The sequence below is a fragment of the Fusarium musae genome, chromosome 4 (assembly GCF_019915245.1).
Source record: "Fusarium musae strain F31 chromosome 4, whole genome shotgun sequence".
In the NCBI taxonomy this organism is placed as follows: domain Eukaryota; kingdom Fungi; phylum Ascomycota; class Sordariomycetes; order Hypocreales; family Nectriaceae; genus Fusarium; species Fusarium musae.
In genome coordinates this window covers 1503624-1524398 of record NC_058390.1, presented here as the reverse complement: position 1 = coordinate 1524398, position 20775 = coordinate 1503624, and the positions used below count along the sequence as shown (strand labels likewise).

The 20775-nt window shown below is 49.7% G+C and overlaps 3 protein-coding genes across 3 annotated transcripts; all 3 read left to right on the top strand.

Moving 5' to 3' along the window:
* Positions 1 to 7752: 7752 nt before the first annotated feature.
* Positions 7753 to 9905, top strand: J7337_005426 (uncharacterized protein; the record flags this gene model as incomplete). Its single annotated transcript, XM_044823105.1, has 3 exons — positions 7753 to 8217; positions 8271 to 8559; positions 8614 to 9905. 3 exons carry the CDS (start codon positions 7753 to 7755, stop codon positions 9903 to 9905), a joined length of 2046 nt encoding a protein of 681 aa, XP_044681596.1.
* A 2063-nt stretch (positions 9906 to 11968) lies between these two features.
* CHS7 (Chitin synthase, class 7) lies at positions 11969 to 13026 on the top strand (the record flags this gene model as incomplete). Its single annotated transcript, XM_044823104.1, has 2 exons — positions 11969 to 12781; positions 12835 to 13026. 2 exons carry the CDS (start codon positions 11969 to 11971, stop codon positions 13024 to 13026), a joined length of 1005 nt encoding a protein of 334 aa, XP_044681595.1.
* A 4027-nt stretch (positions 13027 to 17053) lies between these two features.
* J7337_005424 (uncharacterized protein) lies at positions 17054 to 20404 on the top strand (the record flags this gene model as incomplete). Its single annotated transcript, XM_044823103.1, has 2 exons — positions 17054 to 20262; positions 20296 to 20404. 2 exons carry the CDS (start codon positions 17054 to 17056, stop codon positions 20402 to 20404), a joined length of 3318 nt encoding a protein of 1105 aa, XP_044681594.1.
* Positions 20405 to 20775: the final 371 nt, after the last annotated feature.

Sequence of the window (20775 nt, the reverse complement as noted above, 5' to 3'; positions counted from 1 at the left end):
ACGATGCTGGGGTATATCAACATTGGGTATTTAATCTTGGCCTCGTTTGCATCCACGGGTCACCGACCGCTACGTGTGTGACCTGCGGGTGTTATCAGTTGTCGGGGGCCGACAAGTTGGAATGCCGTATTCGCGACCATGGTGTGATTCAATGCTGTAGACGTGTGGACGCATGTCCGGGGCGACTTCCGTAGCCGTAGTCGGACGGATTCATATGCCTAAACAAGTGCTGCGATTTGAGCATCTTGTCTCTGAAAATCCTTGGGTTAGGGGGTGTCACACAGCGTTGCCATTCATTTCGGATTCGCAGGGATAGGCAAGCTTTTCGATAATGAAAGTGCCAAGATGGCGTCTGGGCCGGCGCTGTCGAGCTAGAGATTCGTAGTTTCGAAGACGTCTCCTACAAAAAGAAAGGCAGTCTTGGTTGGCGCTGGACTATGAATATCAACAGACAAGACGGCGCCCCCATTTGATGTTTGATGGTGAGTAGGCGGCCGTGCGGGAATAGGTTGATCGAGTTCAGAAGCTAAAAAGACGCGGAGGCTGTTGGAGACTCTCAGAGTCAGCCAACAGTAAAGATGGGCCATGATTGGGCGGCAGATGTGTAAGTGTGATTATTTGGCATAGCCCTTTGTCTTCTGCCTCAGAGCATGATCCTTTGTGTTGTTGGATCACCTTGCGCAGCTCAGCGGAAGGGACGCACGGCAAGCCTCGAATGCACATATTGGTTGCCTCGTCAAGTGCATCGTTAATGATGGCGGAGCACCTGAGTCTTTGGCGCATATCAAAATGTGCCAGTCCCCGAAAGATGCTGGGCAGGCTCATCAACTCAAGTTTGGTTACGTTTAGGTAAAGGACCATGCACTCTTCAACCCCACCCCTCCAACACCAGGAGAAGACTGGAACCGAACATATCGCATATGTCATCAGGGCCTGCGGTCAACAATGCAGCGGCGGAGAATGCAGCAGCGGCTCAGCCAAAAGTGGCATAATGCCGACACCGGGGAGCGAGAGCCGCAGTCGTGTTTTCAGTCAAGCTTCATGGCGAAGCAGAGTTAAGTAATATCACAATGCAGAGTAACGAAGTAAAATGGACCAAGCCCAAGCCAGTTCATGACTCCACTGTATCTGGGATTGTTGGTTGGCAGTGTGTCTGCGATTTGTGTGTTTGCCACAGACGCTGCAAGCTCTCCAAATGTCGATATGGTCAAAGCGTCTGATTGGTTTCCATCTTCAAAATCAATTCGAGCCTGAAAGTATCTTCCTGTGGCTCAGTGATATAGGGATGTATGTGTGTGTGTGTGGATGACGATTGAATCGGTTCTTCGCATTGTGGCTGCTGATGCAAGTAGATACATACATCACATGGAGGTAGGTACCTATCCACTGTACTGCACAGTAGCAGCACCTTGGGCTGAGAAAGGATGAGACCGGAACTGGGAATTGTCTCCAACACCATTTGTAATGCCTCCAGTACATACAGGCCATGGTGGGCATGAGATGGTCATGGTGGGTCGTTTTTGATAGTGTTGAGGGGATGAGAATGGCGGCTGACTGGTGCACAAGTGACAACCGAGCCCAAGACTTCTCAGTCAAGAAACAGCTCGTACTAGAGGTAGGGATCCAATGGTGGTGACTGGTGAGGTTAGACGGAAGCCAATGACACATGTGGGAAAGCGCCGGTGTCTTGGTTTTCGATGCCTCCTTCCCTGCTAAGGGGTGCGTTGATCAGAAGAGTCGAGGTACAGTAACTCATAAAGGTGAATTTACGACTGATGTTTTGGGCGAACTCTGAGGTTTTTACTTTTATTTTTCTTAGCAATTTAGAAAGACATCGACCAGAGCAATACCATTGTTAAGTTGGCAAATACTTATTGATAACCGTCAGACAATAATGCAATGCAAATGGTGCCGGTTTATTCTTGAATCCCGAGGGCCGTCAAGAATTACAGTTGCAGATGCTCTAGCCAATCATAGCAATGTTCAGGTTGAAGAAGTACCGCTCCTCCCACTTTCCATTTTCAGGGAAGGTAGTAATCAAGACTACTTTCCTTCCTCGTCCATTGGCCATCCATGAAGTGAATGCCGATCTTTAGGTATCTGACCTTAAGTCTAGTACTTAGCAGTGTTGACGCATGCTGAAAAGCCCAATATCAATGCGAGAGGCACATCGCAGGCGTAGTTCCTTCTTGCCCTGAATGCTAAGAAAATGTTGATGCTGCCTCGCATTCTTGGAGTGCATTGTGTATCACATTCTGTTACAACCTTCAGAAATGGTCGACCGAAATTTTCTCTGTCAGTATCCATCCTAACTCCCTTCTCTGATAGTTGCTTGGCTTGGCGGTCCCGTGTCTTCTTTCCCCCTAGGAAGTTTAAAAACAATGGGGCAACTGCTACAGCATAAGGTACGAGTACCATCTAGGCCCTAGATACCTACTAAGGCAGGTATGTGCCTGCCTGCCTCCTGCCGATAGAAGACGGACAAACTTGGTAATGTGATCCATGGAAGGGGTTTGTTCCATGCTCAAATTCATTCGTCCTCCAACTAAAATCATCTTACATTTTGACTTGCAATCTGACATACATGCGCTTGGTTGTCTGCCTGTCACTGTCTCATGATGTATGTATCCATTACATGTATTGATTCACTCCTTCAAACATCCAACCAATCATCCCTGCGCCAAAGTCCCTATGTACTACTCTTTTGCGCCAACGTGAGAAAATTGGAAAGACAAGGGTAATCTCCAAGGTTAGTTTCCCTCTCATAAGTGACTCACTGTGGTTGGCTGGCTTCTGTACCATACTGATTCGTTCATTTTCTAGATTGATTATCCGCATGTACTCAAGTGGTCATCACAGCACCCACTTTCACCATCCTCCTCGTGAGCTTTGCGCCCACGTACATACGAGAAAAGCAGGCTGCGGCGGCATGGTTTTACTCTTCATACGAGGCGACCGCAGACACGCGTCGGGATACAACCAACTTTATGTACCAAGCCCACATACGTACGTACTCGATTCCGCCAGCTATCGCTGATCAGGTAAGCCTGTCTCGCTACAAAAGATTTATGCGTTAAAGGTTTGCGTGCACTGCACATCTTGTCCGAGCTGTCGGAGATAGCATCTCGAGCTTTCCGCTACTAAGAAAAAAGTAAAGAGAGACGAGACAAGTCACTCATTCCCTGGGTACCTGGCCACTGAGGCTCTCATTGGCGATGTGTGCAAGGGAACTTCCTCTACTGCACGTAAGTCGCCTGGACTTGCATACTGGTATATTCACAACTGGGAAGGACCCGTGCCTGAGGTCGAGAATACGATGATGGACGCCATCATAGTGTTGACGAATGACCTACACGGTGATACATTGTCAGCCTGGCCAATGTCATATCAAAAGATTCCTTTGAAATCATCAATAGATTTTGCATTCTTTTGACTGGCAAGTTATAAGACAATATCACGAGAGTCTTGGCCACGACATAAGCAGAAGAACCCTCGGCTCTATCACGAATTACACAACAAGGCTACTTACGTCCATATGTATGCACCCGGTACGCAGCAATCAATCAAGTTGGCTACTGAATCGTCTTCTTATGCCTCCTTGTACGAAATTAGACACGCCAATTTTGATTTTCGCAACCTGCTACCAAGGTTTGTCCATGTCCCTCTGGCGCCTGTTCGGTACGCCAGTTGCTTTTTTAGCCAAGCAAGGTTGCAGCCAACGGAATGCAGTGACAGGCTTGTGCACAATTGACTTACTTCCCAACGGCAATAAGCCTCTTGCACCACAGGGCCTGGACGACGACTTTTTCTGTCATCATCTTTACACATTCTCCATTTAGTTCTCGGTGAAATCAGGCGCCCTTCAGTGGGAAGGACGGTCTAGGAACAGACAGACACCTATGCTTGCATCAAGTTTACAAGGACTTTGTAAAAGGGCATCAAACCGACTCCGGACCATGTGTCGATTGTTAGTGCTACAAGTTAACTCAACTACTTGGCGCGCGGACGTGCCGGTATTGTCTTGGGCTGGCTGACAGCTCGAGGTTTGCGAGATGCAGATTCGGTGCCGTCAACAATTAACTGGTCACTTCTGGGTTGCCCCGGTTGAGTTTTTGGATCATCGTCCCTAGTCTCTCTTTGTTGGAAGTGTGATGACAGGCTGGGCTCCGTTCATGGCGCTGTCCAGCACCTCAGGGCGATGGAAATGCCCGCAACGGCAGGGATTCCCACCGTTCAATGCCAGGTTATCGGATGGGGCCAGACGGTGGCTTCTAACTACGTGCTACGGATACTACGTACCTCATTCAATGGTCGATAAGACGGATTCAAATATTTTTGTTCCACTTAGAAGGAATTTCAGTCCAGCACTGTAGCAAACGACTCGGTGCCATACCAAGGATCCGGGAGACCTAATATGCCTGCCGAAGGGACGCTGGCTCAGCAGGCCCACCAACTGCGTCCATACAGCACAGAGTATTACGAATGCTACACCACCAAAGAATGAGCCATAATCCCAATATGCTCATTGCAGTGTCTCAGAAAGTCATGAGGACTCAGGGATGAAGCAAAAGGCTTATATCTAAAGCACGGTGCTCGCGCTCTCATGCTCGGTGACAAAGACGCAGAAAATTACTTTAGCCGTTAATAGTTCGACGAGCGGCACGGATTTGCGGCGCCTCTCAGCGAATGGGTGTTGATCCCATTTGGAAGGGAATGGACTTGTCCCTTGTTGTGGGGGTACATGACAGCTATGTTTGATTCCTTGCTATTGCTATTGCCCTCGGGCTTGAAAGCTGGGACCATTTTTGTTCCTTTCTCAGCCATGCGGTGCCGGAAGTTCTGGTGCATTTATTCTCCTGAACCATGACTGAACTTGTCTCGCAATCTAACGATGGCTGCCGCCTCAATATATTAAAAACACGGCTAGCCGACCCCAAACCAACCAAAGCCAAAGGTGATCACTGCACGAGCTGCACAGCATAACACAACAGAGCAGTGAATGAGAACGGAGCGGGATTATCAATGAATGGGGCAGGGAACCTGGTGATTATTTACACGCGGCCTTCATTCACGCATTCACGTTCCTGAAAGGGTCAAGCAGGGACCAGTAGTGGAGTAAGCGCCGTGCATGGCTCAAGGCTCCTAATGGTTCTTCCTCATGATTGACGGACAACTCATGAGGCAAGCAGCATTTCAAAGATGGAGTTGCACCACTGTTGCGGGTTGGGTAAGTACAAATAAGTGAAGGTTCCGACACACCATCTGTTTGGATGGCTCAGGACTTGTTGGACAAGCGAGCATGCACCACAATGAATACCTAGTTAATTGGGAAACGATGAGTTGATGAACTCAGGTTGATACATACGGCAGTCCACAACACAAATTATTACAGTACATAGAACAACAGCACTGTAACTTACTGTATCCGTACAGGGCCGATGGATGATAGGCTTTGTACCAGTCCTAAACCGACGTACGCCCAATGAACTTTCATTGATGATTCGCGAGACACTCCACAATGGTTGTGTTTGTCGAATCCTCCATCTTTTCATATCAAGGATCTCGCATACGGATACAAGCCCCAGGCTTCATGGATGGGCTGAGAGGAATCCAGCATGTGCACAGAGGTGTGCAGGTCAATCTCACAAGGCTTTCAGGAACGACGCACTCATCTGCCGCCTGTTTTTATATCCATCCTAGCTGAATAGGTTTCGTTACGAGTCTCACTCTCATCATCTTCATTTACATTCAATCCCCATATCAATATCAAAACCAATACCGCAAGTATCCCTTGAGCAAGGTCCCGCCGCCGCTGACAAGGCCCCCGTCAGGCCCGCCCACAGCTTCGAGTACGGCACCGACCGGGCGACCCCTAGGGCGTTCCAGGGGCGACTTTGAACGAATTTGATGCTCCATTATCCATTAACAATTGAGCTGGGGGCTTAGAGTGCAGTTGATGAATGGTAGGTTCCAGCACCCAGGACTCCGCTGTCTAGCGGGCTTGGATTCAATAGAGCTTGGAGAGGAGTGGAGGAAACGAGAGTTTTAGCGGCGAGTGAGGGGCGTGTGGATTCTGGGCCATGCCATGGGGCGTGTGATAGCCGCAATAATGGGTAGGAGCTAACACAAGGCAAAGCACCTCACCTCACCTCACGGAAACCGGGGTTGTCGCTGGTTGCGGTGTCAGCTGGAGAGCGCCACGATGGCCCTGGTCTAGTCCGTATTAGCAGGTCTAGCAGAGGCTCGCGACATGGCCGACACAGGATTGTCATGTCGGTGGTACCGGGCTTTGTATGGGTTTGTCTGAGAACTAACAAGTATAGCCATACATGCCCGGCTAGTACCACAGGACACGGAGCGCAACCTGGCCTAGTCACGGCCGGGCGGGTGTGCGTGTGCAATGGATGTCTTGTCTGAGTCTGAGGTCTGAGAATATGAATGAATGAGTAAGTGAGCAAGTGAGTGAGTGAATGAATGAAAGAGAGTGAATGACCGAAAGAGTACATACATACTGTACGCGCAAATGTGCACTCTCGGCCAACGGAACAGCAGCCCATGACCCCATTGAGTCTGAGTCTGAGTCTGAGTCTGATCCAGGACTTCACTTCCAAGGATGGTACTTCTAAACCATAGTCGGTGCAGTGGTGAGATCAAGTACTGTAATGGGGCTATCAGTGGGAGAGCAGGGGGCTCCACTTCACTGGGACTGCCCTGGGCTGGCTGGGTCTGGGTATAGGTAGGTTTGAACTGGGGACGGACACCCCTACTTTCTACTCCCTACGCTAGGTACTCTACGCTAAGTGCGCTATACTATACTGGGCTGCGTCTAGGAGAGAGAACCACACTTGCTTGACGAACGACGAGACTACCAAGTCTAATCCAGAAGTCAACTACCTTACAGGACGTCTGTACATACACGCACACAACCACCAGCCATGGACTGACTGAGCCCATTCCGTTGTTGCTTCTTTTTCTTCTTTCCTTTTCCTTTTCCTGTTTTTATTTCTTCTCTTCTATTCCTCCCTGGCTACCTACCTTAGTATCCAAACTTCCTAACCCGGGAAGTCCTCCAAGACCATACTTAACTTCAACCTCAACCTCCATCTTCAAAGCGAATACAACTCTTCTCCAGCCGCAGCGAGCTTATACTAGCTATCTTCCTTGTAGCTTTGTCCTCGCTGTCCGATCTTACAAACCAGCAATTACTCTGTCATCCAGGAAACGAACGATCTCCGCCGAATTTCTTCGCTTTAGGCCGGTCTACTGCAAGTACACTGCCAGCCTGTGCCAGTCGAACATGGCACTGGTCCTCCTAGAGTATCTATAGACCACATTATTCTCGACACACTCATTCGCCGATTTTACCTCCAAGCTCTCAATATAAAACGAATGAAGGCCTCGGCGGGGTAAACTCAATTGTTTTGCCGGCACAATAGGTCAATACGCAGTGACGCAGTGCGGCCCACCCCGAGAGAGTGTGTGTGAAGCTTCCACGAGATATCCAACCCGAAATAACCTCGAATTTGGCGATTGCGCCTATTGCTTCGCCCAAAAACAAGCAGGCGAAACGCATAGGCCCCCATGTCGGCTGGCACATTGCTCGAGACCTTGAACTTTCCTCCTTCACCTCCGCACGGCTCAGGCAGCCGGAATCCCAGCTTTCCTTCAAGTATACAACTACCAAAGCTGCATTCTAGATCCGACAACACTCTGTCATCGCGAAACGGGCTTAGGACTCCTCCGACTGACGAAATGAGCACTGTCTTTCAGCCCCAGCTGGCTTCATGGGAGAATCATGCTATTCACAACTATCCTGCTGCAGTACCCCAGGCTGCCCGACCTGCTGCTCCTGTAACCGATCCGAGAGCATCTCAATACTGCAGATATCCTACGCAGCAACAAGATCAACGGCAGCAGCAACCACAACCACAACCACAACAACAACAATCCACATATAACCACTACTACCAGCATGAGCCATCGACACAACCTGCACAGCCTCAGCTTAATTTACAGCTAACGTCCCAAGTTTCTCAACACCGAAATGGGTCAATCTCAGCAGAGTCACAAGCCCCGGGACAGACCGTCAGGCCTTCAACGCCTGCGTCGACTGCGTCAGGGAGCAAGGACGAGTCCGAGTCGCTTGTCTATCACAGCCTGCAAATCCCCAAGTGCATCAGCCCTTCAGGTGGAAACCTCGCCGATTTCGCTGCTCAGGTATGCGATCTTAAATACACATCGTGGACTCCTCAAAATGCTAACAAGAACAGATGACTTGCTTGTTCTGGTTCGAATCGATTGAGGAACTCAAGCAGGCCGAGTCGATCCGTGTCAGAGGCCCCAATGCTCTAATCCCTCGGTTACCATCTCTTGCCAATCCCCACGACCAATTTCGGAAGTGGGTGTACAGCGTGTTGTCTACGACACAGGTGACCCAAAATGTCATCCTATTGGCGTTGTTGTTCATCTACCGATTGAAGATGTCAACTCCTCAAATCAAAGGTCGTGCCGGCAGTGAATATCGATTGTTGACTGTAGCCCTCATGCTCGGGAACAAATGTAAGTGATGAGTTAACATGGGTGTCAGACATCAACTGACCTTGTCACACACAGTCTTGGATGATAACACCTACACGAACAAGACCTGGGCCGAAGTGTCAAGCTTCGTTGTGCAGGAGATCCATGTCATGGAGGTGGAGTTTCTGAGCAACATGCGATACAATTTGGTTGCTACTAAGGAGCAATGGGAGGGCTGGTTGGACAAGCTTTCCTGCTTCCACGAGTACTACGAGCGAGCTGTGCGATTGCCAGCATCCCCGATTCATATTCCTTCGCCAACAAACAAGTCTCATCACTCGCCTGTCGCTTCACCGACGGGTATGATGCAGCCCATCACCAATCTCCCTACTCCGGCTGTTACAACGACCAACTACTCACCTACCTCGAGTCATTCCCAGAACTGGTCTGCATACCACTCGAACACCGTCTCTCCATTGGCTACCAAGCCCAACCTGCAGTTCCCTGTCTCACGGAAGCGAAGTCCCGAGGAAGAGATTATGGAACACCCCGCGAAGCGCCTTGCCCCCCCTGGACGAGTTCCAGCTCCCGCCATGGTCCAAGCTGTCAACCCGCGATCCAATGGAATCGTGGAGCCGGCGAGGCTGCCTGTTCCCCATCTCACTGTCATGACCGGACAACCCCAAATGCAGCCTCAGATGCAGCCTCAAATGCAGCCTCAAACCCAGCCTCAAACCCAGCCTCAAACCCAGCCTCAAACCCAGCCTGCACTGGCGCCCTTCAACAACGGCAACGTCAATATCAACGGGTATCCTCAACCTACACAGCAGGTTGCCCAGCCTGTTCACGTCTCGCTTCCTCCATTGCAGACAGGTATGCGTGCCATGTCAACAGTCTACCCATCAGGCCCTGCCGCTATGGTGCAAAAGCAATCGCTTCCCACCCCAACGGGTGTCACCATGGCTCAAGCTAGCTTTCCTACTCAGGCACCTGTTAACTTCGGTACACCAAACAAGCAGCACAGTCCTGGACGTCTGGGTCCCTTCAACTCATCGCCTCTGGCTGAGGCATACGGTCAAGCATCGGCTGTTCACACTCCTCTGGTGCACACTCCCATTTCTAACTCGCCGAGTGTCTTCCTCCAACAGCGACCTAGTCCGTATAAACCTGTGCGCCATGTTAATACGCTCTTGTGTCCCCCACCTTCGGCCTCACTTGAGCAATATCATCTCGCTGTGCCTGTTCCCCCGACGCAGATGCACTATCAGCCACTGGGACGACGAAACGACCTGCGAACTGGCATTGTCCCAGAATTTATGGTCTATAACCGCAGTCATTCCCAAAACCTCCCCCCTCACGGACTCGCTCAGGGACACTACCCGTCTTAGGGATGGCAGGGTTACCCTGCGCTCGTTCATGAATACCACCGCACCACACAACAAAAGCCCCAGCTCTGAGGCCATTTGAATTCGGCATCGGAAGTATGTTTCGCATTTTCTCCACGGATCGTCGAATCCTTGTTTTTATGAAGTTAGATTTTTGGGGTCGGATTTGCATCACAGCATCGCATAGCATAGGCGTTTGGAGGGAAAGAAATAGGCCAGGCTAGGGGAGGAAAACTTAGGACCTTAACACTAAGTGATAAAAATACTTAGGCTAACTTAGCCTAAGTTTAGGTTTCTCTTTACCAAGTTTATTTTGATACCTTATATCAAGGTTTGGTGTTTTCTTACCCCCTGGGGCCAGGGTTTAACAGTCTCCCGGATAGGACTACACAAGGAAACGGATCAGGACATCAGGGCTTTCGGTCGCATTTGGCTTGGAGTTTGGCTTGTTTTTCTAGTGATGAATGCTGCGAGGCCATATACGTTGGCAATGAAGCATGTTTCACGATGCATTGAGCTTCCTCCCGGAAAGCTCATCACATATCGCAGCGTTCATCCGGCATCGGATTTCTCTGCATGACGTCGGCGTCAACATCGCCTGTATATAGACTGACGCGCAGGACGTCAGTTATGACTCTTAGAATAGATCACAATTAACAGAGGGTTCTGTCAAAAGCGCCAACCCCGCCTCATACACCGCAGTTTGCTATACATCATTGGCGCTTTACTCATGACGATGCTTCTGGTGTCATGACTGTCTTTGTAGTCTCCCCGTTGGTCGGTGGCATTATGGTTAGACAACATATGCGCTTATAGTTTCTATGTGACTCGACGACATGGGATTATGGTGTGTCCGAGTGTGGTTTTACTCGCTGGTACTTACTTATGCGACTATCTGAAGCTTGTATCATGGCATACGACTTATATGACTTTTCTGTGTGTTTGAACACATGTCATTGGGTCATACAGGTAGCCAGTCACAACGTCAGCCACGCAACATAAACTCTCTGATGATTGAGTTTCATCCCTACATCTGACTACAGCGCATAGCCTAATTATGCCGCCATTGATTTGTGAGGCACTAGAATGCAATGTAGGGTTTGCTCTAGGGTATTCATCAAACAGAAGTGGTGATAGTCGGGGAAACCCAACTTCGGTACAGAGTAGCACCACATGGAAAGCATTTCAGGGAGCGGTATTGCTGGAACCATCCATATCAATCAAAATTCAGTTCTAATTCGCCAATGTAGCCAAGGTCACGTCATATATCTTTGCTGCCTCTAAATTTTAGGTTGACTACTCCTTATAGTAGAGGGTTATATCACTGGCAAACAGGGCACGATGCGCTCCTTACAGCAACGCCAAGAAACGGACCAATCATACAACACACCAGCCACTTTTCAAACGCCTCTACTTCCCCACCTCTGCCACTTTCCCACAACAATGGCACAGCAACGAGATCCTCCGCTCGCTCCACTTTGTCTCTTCTGACCTTCACTCATCTCTCTCGCCTGAGCCTAAAGCGCAGCAGAGGCATGCAACACATTCGCTTCGATACCTCGAATTAAAACATCGCTGCCGTCGCGTCGCATCGCATCTGTTTTGTTCTTGGTGTTTTAGATCCGACCGGTTTCCTTGTCTCGTCTTTCGTTTTCAGGTTTGGTTCTTTAGCCGCTAGGTCGAAGAAAGGGGGCGCCGACGAGCCATCGGTCAAGGACGAGACATTTGCTACCCGTCCGAGCGAAGTACTCCCCTTTTTACGCAGTAAAGGGTTGTGATTGCATTCCGATCGAAGCTTGAGCCCCTTGTAGTTGGGGATATCTCCTAGTATTCGCCCTCGAACTTCAACGACGATTGAAAGGATTGGGTCAGCGACTGATTATCGCGCCGAGGGGTTTCGACGACTCGACGACATCGATACGACGACATAAACGCTCTTCTCGACGACAATCGCTCTGCCACTCGTTATCGCGATATTCGATTCACCGTTCCCCGCACTCTCGCTCACTTTCGGATCTACATAATTCCTGCAACAATAACCGAGCAGTGATCTCTACTCGCCCATCATGTCTGGCTTTGGCGACTTCACTTCGATCTGTGAGACGGCACCTCTGCCACTATGCGCTTCCGTTGGACCTACACTCCAAGCCACCGGCCGAACCGGTATTGAGCCAGAATGCTATGCACGCAATATCGAACTTGCCAACACCATCATTTTCGAAGGCGCTGCGTCGGTGATGCACATTGTTGCGCTCATTATGACCGTCATTATGATTCTACACGTCCGTAGCAAGTTCACCGCTGTTGGTCGCAAGGAGATTCTCAGCTTCTTCTACCTCTACATGCTTCTCACTGCCATGTCTCTCATTATCGACGCTGGTGTTGCACCTCCGGGAAGCGATCCGTATCCGTACTTTGTCAGTGTGCAGAATGGGCTTAGCAGTGCAGTTATCACATGTCTCCTGATCAATGGCTTTGTTGGATTCCAATTGTATGAAGATGGAACACCCCTGTCAGTGTGGATGATGCGCATCAGTTCCCTGGCTGCTTTCGCCATCAGCTTCCTCGTTTCTCTCGCGACTTTCAAGAGCTGGGCTGGACTTGGACCTACCAACACTGTTGGACTGTTCGTCGTTCTCTATCTCCTGAATGCTGTGCAGCTTTTCGTGTACGTGGCCATGCAAATTCTGCTCGTGACTAGGACACTGCAGGATCGATGGCCTCTCGGCGATATTGCGTTTGGCATCTTCTTTTTTGTGGCTGGCCAGGTCCTTCTCTACGCCTTCAGCTCAAAGATCTGTGTCGCTATCAGCCATTATCTTGACGGCCTGTTCCTTGCGACAGTTTGTAATTTGCTGGGCGTAATGATGGTATACAAGGTATGTCAAATATGATCCGGAAACCCTGCGGTTCGCTACTAATATTTTAATAGTACTGGGATTCGATCACCAAGGAAGATCTTGAATTCTCGGTTGGCACAAGGATGAACAACTGGGAGGTCAAGGAGCTTCTGCCAGAGGAAGATCGAAGGGCGACTGTCTTTTCGGAGGATCCCTATGCTCAGTCCAGCTCCTATGATCTGCCTTACTCGCCAGGCGCGGCACGATACTCGGCCAAGTACTAGACGCTCTGACCACCAGAACAACTTTGACGCTATTAACGAGACTTCATTTTCTTCTATTTTGATTCAGCGCGTGTCGCGCAGTTCATGGCGCTCTTGTAGAGCGACACGAAACATTGGGCTGTTTTGCTTTTAGAATCCTTACATTGCGCGGCGTTTTTAATGGACTGTATAGGTGTGACCAGCCTGGGTGGCCACAACTGGGGGTAACGAAAACCGACGGGCAAATGGAAGGCCTGGGGGAAGCAAGAGACGCTTGTTAATAAGGGGAGGGAACCTTGATGACCAGGATGGACAACGACATTGTAGTTGTTGCGAGTTTTGCATATAATCATATAGGCAGTTTATATATTACTGAGACTATACTTGCAACGCTTGCCAATGCTTGAATTTTTGATCGTATCGTGGTTCTTGGACTACAAGATGGCTGGCTGGCAGGCATGATCTGATCTGATCGTCGGCCAGATAGGCTTATGATACCTGAGCTTGATGGGCTTAAGCTGAGCGATGCGTGGTATTATACCGAGTTGGGATTGGTGAGAACGAAGTCTCGTGTCCGTAAGAAACTTCCGGGTTGATATTCGTAGTAGCTTGGCAGAGCATGTTAGTGGAGAGGTCATGTCCTGGACGAATGGATATTCAATTCCCCACCTCCCATCTCGGCCGTCTCCGAAGCCTATCAGCGATGATAATGAAAACCAGGTTATATCCAGGAACTAACTAACACAGGTCTAACATGCGCATACATATTCGTACATAATCAATTAGTACTGTACCGTGAAGGATGAGATCACAACCAGCTAAGAAACGTGTGCCGCATGCGGGACAGGCAACAATAGGTATAGGCGATATCGACAAGGAAGCCCGACGTAGTATGCATGCATGCATGAATACACAAGAATATTAAGTTTAGTTGATGCTCCCCGTCTAGGTAGGTACTGTATCTCTTAACAAGCACTATCGTGTCAGCATGGGGCCCGGCGCCACAGGATCAAGGGGGCGTGGAGACGATATACTACAGTGCCGAATTCATTGGACGGTGTCAGCTGGCGTCTCTGGCTTTTATCTTGTCGTGACAAAGCATTGTACTGGGAGAACTCTCGATGGATTGAGTGAGGGTGAAGGGGGCCGGGACGGAATTGGAGGGAGCCAAATCGCACGTAATGCAGCCAACCAACCACGACAACTGAGCGAAGGAAACACGACCAGGGCAGCTGCTCGTATATACGTAAGTCCATTCCCTCTGTTATAGAGCTATTACTAGTACGCTGGGCTACCGCTACCAAAGTTGGTCGCAGGGAAATAAGGAAGTGCAGAGCCGAAAATTATTACTGTCTCCATATATCCGTTTCGGGCTCGAGACTATGTGTAATTTGGTGCAGTGGCATGGACTTAAGATAACTGATTAGTACCAAGGTATAAACCTGCGGGTAAATAACAGCGACAGGGTCGCGTATGCGTGTTGCTTAGAACGGAGTCTTGTTGAAGCTCATCGATTCCATCAAGCTCGGATCTTCTCAGGGGGAACCACAAAAAAAAACTCTTCGATAAATGCTCTAGATGTTGATGATGAGGCTGACTTGTGATTTCGACTTTCTCTCCTTCCTCGTTCGCTTTAATGCTGGAGTCACCGCGTATAGTTTCCTCGCACGTGATAAGACACTAGAGCGGAAAAGGCACCGGAAGCAGGGGGTGGCCTGTCGAGTTTTACGTTTTACTCGCTTCGTGCATGGTTCGGTACCGGACGCTGGGTGCCTTTTTATAATGGAGAAGTGAAAGCAGAACCAACAGGTGGAGATTGAATCAAAATGCCTAGGACTTATGTAGCAGCGTAATGTAGTTGATCAGGCGATGTATGTAGCATATGACAGACACGTGCTTGATTGAACACGGGGAATTTCCTCTACCTTGGTGCCCAAGTTGGTAAGAAAACGAGAGTTATATTGTCACGTAGGTACCTACTATGATACTTGGTTCCTCAAGTGATGAGGTAGCTTCAACTGCTGTCGAACTCAATTCTTATTCCTTAGCCTCTAGGTACTTTCTCGGGACAAGCTACGGACTAGATACCAGTCCAGCCTCTGTCAGTGGTCGATCGGTGCAAGGGTCCACGAGGATCTAGCGGAAACAAAGCGCGCGAAAGCAGCTGAGACGGGAAATAAGTTAGCAAAGAGGAAAGAAAAGGATCCTCCTACAGACTTGCATTAGTAGGGAGAAGAAAAGATACTTGCAGTACTTTTCCTCATAAGTCCGGTGCACCTACCTGGCCGCACAACTACCTGACGTGAGGTGAGGTTTGATTTGACACACATGTGCTGTTACGTTAAGTACGGATCCATACCAACCGACCTATACCTCCCAACCTCACGTCGGCAGGTACTAGTTACCAACTCGGCCTACTACTACTACTACTACTACCACCACCGGTAGAGCTAATAGCTTTCTGTAATCTGCATTCACACCTTATTCGTGCTCTCCTCTCATTCGCCCCATTGCGGTGGTTTCGGTTGGTTGTTTGCTAGTCCATCCATCCCTCCTAGGTGCCTGCCAGCCCAGGCCAAGTAGTCTAGGTACCGTACTTAGGTGAGGTGAGATAGCTCATAGGTACTGTAGCACTTCCCTTTCCAGTCAGTCAGTCAATCAGTCACTCTAAGCTTTGTCGAGCAAAATACATAATAATATTAAACTAAGGTACCTAACCTTACTTTGACCCAAACTCTCTTTCCCTTCCCTCCTCTTCTGCCTAATTATACGGAGCACTATTCCCATTTCATTTTCCTCCTATAGTCAGCCTTTCCCTTCATCACTACTGTATGGTCCTCCATTCCTCCCATTCACTGACTTTGACTGGATTGTCGACTACCTATCTACTATCTACCCTCCTTCCCACGTCACTGACACTGACTCTTACCCGATTTTCCTTTACAGTACTTTCCCGCTTGAAGGTGATCGTCTGAGCTTTACTCCTATTCGCGAATACTCTTTTTATACTTAATCTATCCGACCTCTTCCTGGTCCGCAAGCAATCAATTTTGTCCCTCCTTGTCCTTGCGCACATTATTCTCGGCCCCCAATCCCCCAATCGTGGCCTATCTACGGAGTATCTTCCAGAGAAAAACTTTATCATTCATACCACGCCCGTTCCCAGGCGCATCGCGTACCACAAACTGTGCAACACAGCTGCACCTCCCCTTTACCCCAAAAACACCCTGATACTATTCGATCGCGTCCTTCTCAGTCAGTGAGGTTGTACCTTTCTGCAGGGGATAGTGAGTGGCCCGCGCCGCGAAACCGTGTGCTCATTTGCGCGACAGCGATCTAATTCCGATTGCAGTTCCGACTGAGCTGGGGTGCTGAATGGCACTTGTGAGGAGGCCAGCTTCTGTAACCAAAACCCGCTTCTTTTTCGACAGGCCCATGCCCATCGACAGCGGCCGCGAGAAAAAAGAAAGCAATTCGGCCACTAACGAGCTTTGGATGACAAGGGGATTTGTCACTTTCATGCTTCAGCATTCATGCTAGGCCAGCTCCCTCCCTATTGAACCCACCACTATCATCTTTCCTTAGACCGATACACGCTGGTCGCAACACGCCTCGCTCTATCAGAGTTTCGGGATTTAAATGCATATTTTTCTAATCTCACGCGCTCTCCGCCGCCAGACTCATTTCCTTTTTTCAGCCTATTACCTCAGCTCGACTTTTGGGGTGATTTAGTCCGATTACAACCCGCTTTCAGCACGCGCCCCACGACTCTATTTCAGCCTTTGGGCAATCGGATCAGAGCCACTGATTTACATATTCCTGCCACCATCTGCACAACACCTAGGTAGTGAAACGCGTTCGCCCGTCTGCGGCCTGCTCATTTCCTTGAACCAGACGCCGTCACGTGTAACCCAGTAGCGAGTTCATGCATCCAATCATCAAAGCTTCTACTGCTCATACTTCATCTTGACTGATATTGGGATTACCTTGAAGTCTTCTTGTTATTGCAGATCCGTGATAAGCAGTTGCTTGAACCATTGGGCCCACGATGGCCACAGGGGAAGATGTCTGGGACTCTCTCCCAGAGGGGGAGCAAAAGTCTGTCTGGGATGAGACAGAACGCAATTTCTGGGTTAACCTTCGCAGCAAGAAGGATGCAGAAAACAAAAAGATCGAGAAGGATTTCCAGCTCTCGATTAACGAAGTCAGGTTGAAACTCAGTGACCTTACAGGGCAGCGAAGTCAACTGAAAGAATCTCAATCCCGACTGGCCAGGGAACTCGCTAAAGTCGAGGCCGAACTGGCACGCACCACGGATGAGTGCGAGGAGAAGGCCAGTCGACTTGAGCGCATTGAGCAGGACTACCGCGCGTCACGCCAGAAGAGAACAGAAACACTCCATGATATTTGGTTCAAAATGCGTCGATTCTTTAGACAAAAAAGAGGAGAGGATCCTGATGCCCCAGACCATCTCGGACCCGAATCAGAAGGCATTGTTCTACCCGAAATGTTGCCAGAGGTATCCTCAGGCTTCAATGGAACGACCCCACGAGTAGAGCCTACTAATGGAACTGCAGTGGTAGCGGAGAGACCTGAAGAAGAAGAAGATGACGAGGATCGTATGGAAGGCGTTGAGCACCACGATAATAGGGGAGCTGAGAGCCTTGTTGATATTGTTGATGCTGATGGCAATGTGATTGGACCCGTGGAACAGATAGAGCCTTGGAACCAATGGGTTGAGGGTATCCAAGAATTGGAGATACGAAGACCCGTCAAGATCCGCCGAGGACGACGCTTTAACACTACACATCTTGCAGGTATTTACGAGCGAACTGAGGCGAAGGGGGTCAAATGGCTCTCCTGTATGATTCAAGCGACCGGGGCGATACAGGCCAAGAGGTGCCTGTCTTGCGACAAGAACCAGGGCGCCTTTGACGACTGCATCATTGTCGGCGGGGATCTCTTTCAGAAGTGTGGCAACTGTGAATGGAATCGCCAGGGATGCCATGGTTCTTCAGGAGACACGATCGACATACTGGCATCGAGGGAGAGGGCACAACGGAAGAAGCAGCTGGAGGATGGAGCCCAAGAGACTTCTGCAGACCGATCCTCAGAAACAGTACACCAGACCGTTGAAGTTCAGCCGAGGTCTGAGCAAACAAGTCAACCAGAACCTCGGCGGGTCGATGAACAGAATTCTGTTCCCTATCGGCCACCTTCACCAAAGCCCACTTTACAAAACCCTGAGCTACCGTCTGAGAGACAAGCGGATAGACAAATTGAGAGACAACCCGAGCGACAATACCAACGGCAATCCGAAAACCAGCCTGAACGACCAGTTGAGCCCCAACCTGCGTCACAGACTGAGCGTCAAGCAGCTTGGTCCACTGCACCACAACCAGAACGGCGCCCGGAACGCCAACCCGAGAAAGTTCCAGATCGACCTAATGAACGGTTCCATGATGTGATCGCTGCGAGGGCCCCAGAACGGACTGTCGAAGTAGCACCAATCCAAATCGCCGAACGTCCTCGTGAAATGTCCCACAGACCAGCCTATGGTGCCCCCCCTGGACCTCCAAGCCGACCGACAACGGCTCCCAGGTCAGATTATGCCCCGGAACGAATGATTGACCCCGTGGATTCGCCCTTACCGACACCAATATATCCTCAATCCAGGTCCCTGGAAACACCACGTTCTGTGCTTCCCTCAGGTGTTCTGCGCCGCAGTCCTCATGAAATCCTCCATCCATCAACAGAGCTTGATGGCCCTGCCAGAGACTATCGCGGTTCTGATCCAGCTCACGTATCACGAGAGCCTGAGCAAATACACACTCCACAGGAGTATCGCGTGGCTGCTGGTTTTACGCCGGCCAATGTGAGAAGTCGACCTCCATCTAGTGATCGAGGAAGACCAACTCCACCATCTCTGTCCCTGGACCCTTCATCGCAGCCACCTGAATCTCCTCCTGCCCAACCACTGGAAGAGATTACCCGAGAGAATATGGTCCTCAAGAACGACGGAAATGTTTACACCTATCCTGAATGCGTCGCTGGGGTGCCATTGGTCAAGATTAATGAGGAACACCCCTATTGGGAGCCCAACTGGCCCAATGTCAAGACACTCATTGAACCACAGCTTGCTCGATGGCGTGAGAAGCACCAGGCTGCTATTGAAGCAGGCCCGAAGCAGGATAAGGGTGGTTCCTCAAAGTATCAAATTGGCAGACAGGTCAACCGCGGTATCAAAATTCTCGAATTCCACGAAAACGGCCCAATCAGTCCCTATCAGTTATTGGGTAAAAGATACATCCAGGCCGGCAAAGGCGGCATAACGTCATACGACACACTATTTCGCCTTTCAGAGACAATATCGGAGCTTGAAAAGTTCAATCTTGACATATCGCCAGTTGACTGGATGCGACAGCGACTTCACGAACTAATTCAAACGCAGGGACACAACTTCAACCTGCCGCGAACAATTCACGATTTCTATCATGACTCCAAGCTCACCAGTCTTCGGTACAAGCATGGATTCAAGAACATAGGACGTCCTTCAGGAGCCATGAAGGCGCGCTTGAGTCACGGCAGCCCTAGCAATACACCCAAACCTCTCCAAAAGCGGAAGTCTATGCACTCTGTTCCTACTACGCCCCGGGAGGATTCATTCATCAACCACTCTCCTCTTCCTAGCCAGGCACCACCAAGCTACCCAGCACCAGCACCAGCGCCAGCGCCAGTCTCCACCCCTGGGCCCCAGCCAGCATTCAGCACCCACCTCAATAAGAAGCCGAAATACATGCCGCCTACACATGGAAGCCCCGTACATGACGAATTTCACTTCGAGGCTTGGTCCGACACAGATTCATGCAGTGGAGGTAGCATCACGAAGTACGACTGGCGGCTTGCTGTAGTCAAGACTCGGTTGTATACCAGCCATATCAATGTCACTCAGTATTGGACCTGGGTTGGTCAGATACAATGTTTTCAACACCAAGTACTCAAAGATGTGAAACCAGCGAAATGGGGCTTGTTTAGGGACGAGATCGATTTTCACGTCAACCTCGCAGAGATTGAGGAGATGGAATGGAGTATCGAAGCACTTCGTGTTCACATCATTATGAAAAAGGATGCCGGAGAGCTTGCTGCGGATGGCAAGCCTCGAGGCGATGTTATGGCGTCTTTCCCAAGAGCGCGTACAATGCGCCGCTTCCTGTTCTTCTGTCGAGAAAGGGGTATGAAAATGGCTAAGAGAGTACCGTAAGTGAAGCCCCCGAGAACAATTGTGACAAGGTTGGGAACTGACCTGGACAATAGTGAGCAACTCAATAATATGTGGGATTCTATGGTTTCTGAACAATTGCCCGGCCGAGGCGATTCTAATCAACAGCTGGTCGAATAAATTTTGTTGACCGCAAGCTACCGTCTTCGAGGGACCAAGATGGCCCTATTCTATCTGTCCCCGTTTTAATCAGGGTCCGACTTCTTTCATTTTTATTGTTTCTAGTATTTGTCTTTACTCATAGAGGATATCGCTTCGCACCAAGCCAACACTGGACTTTGTGTGCTCACGGGAAGATTGTTTTTCTTGGCTCGGGGTTAAAGGATGGAAAAGAGAACTTGATGGGTGGAAAGGAAAAGCTGTTTATTAGAGAAGAGCTCTCTCATATTACATACTATACCTTGCGTCGATTAGACTGAACAAATGGTCTCAATTTCCCTTTACTCTCTTGTGGCCACTAAACTAAGTGTTTCGCAACGTGCCGCCGAAAT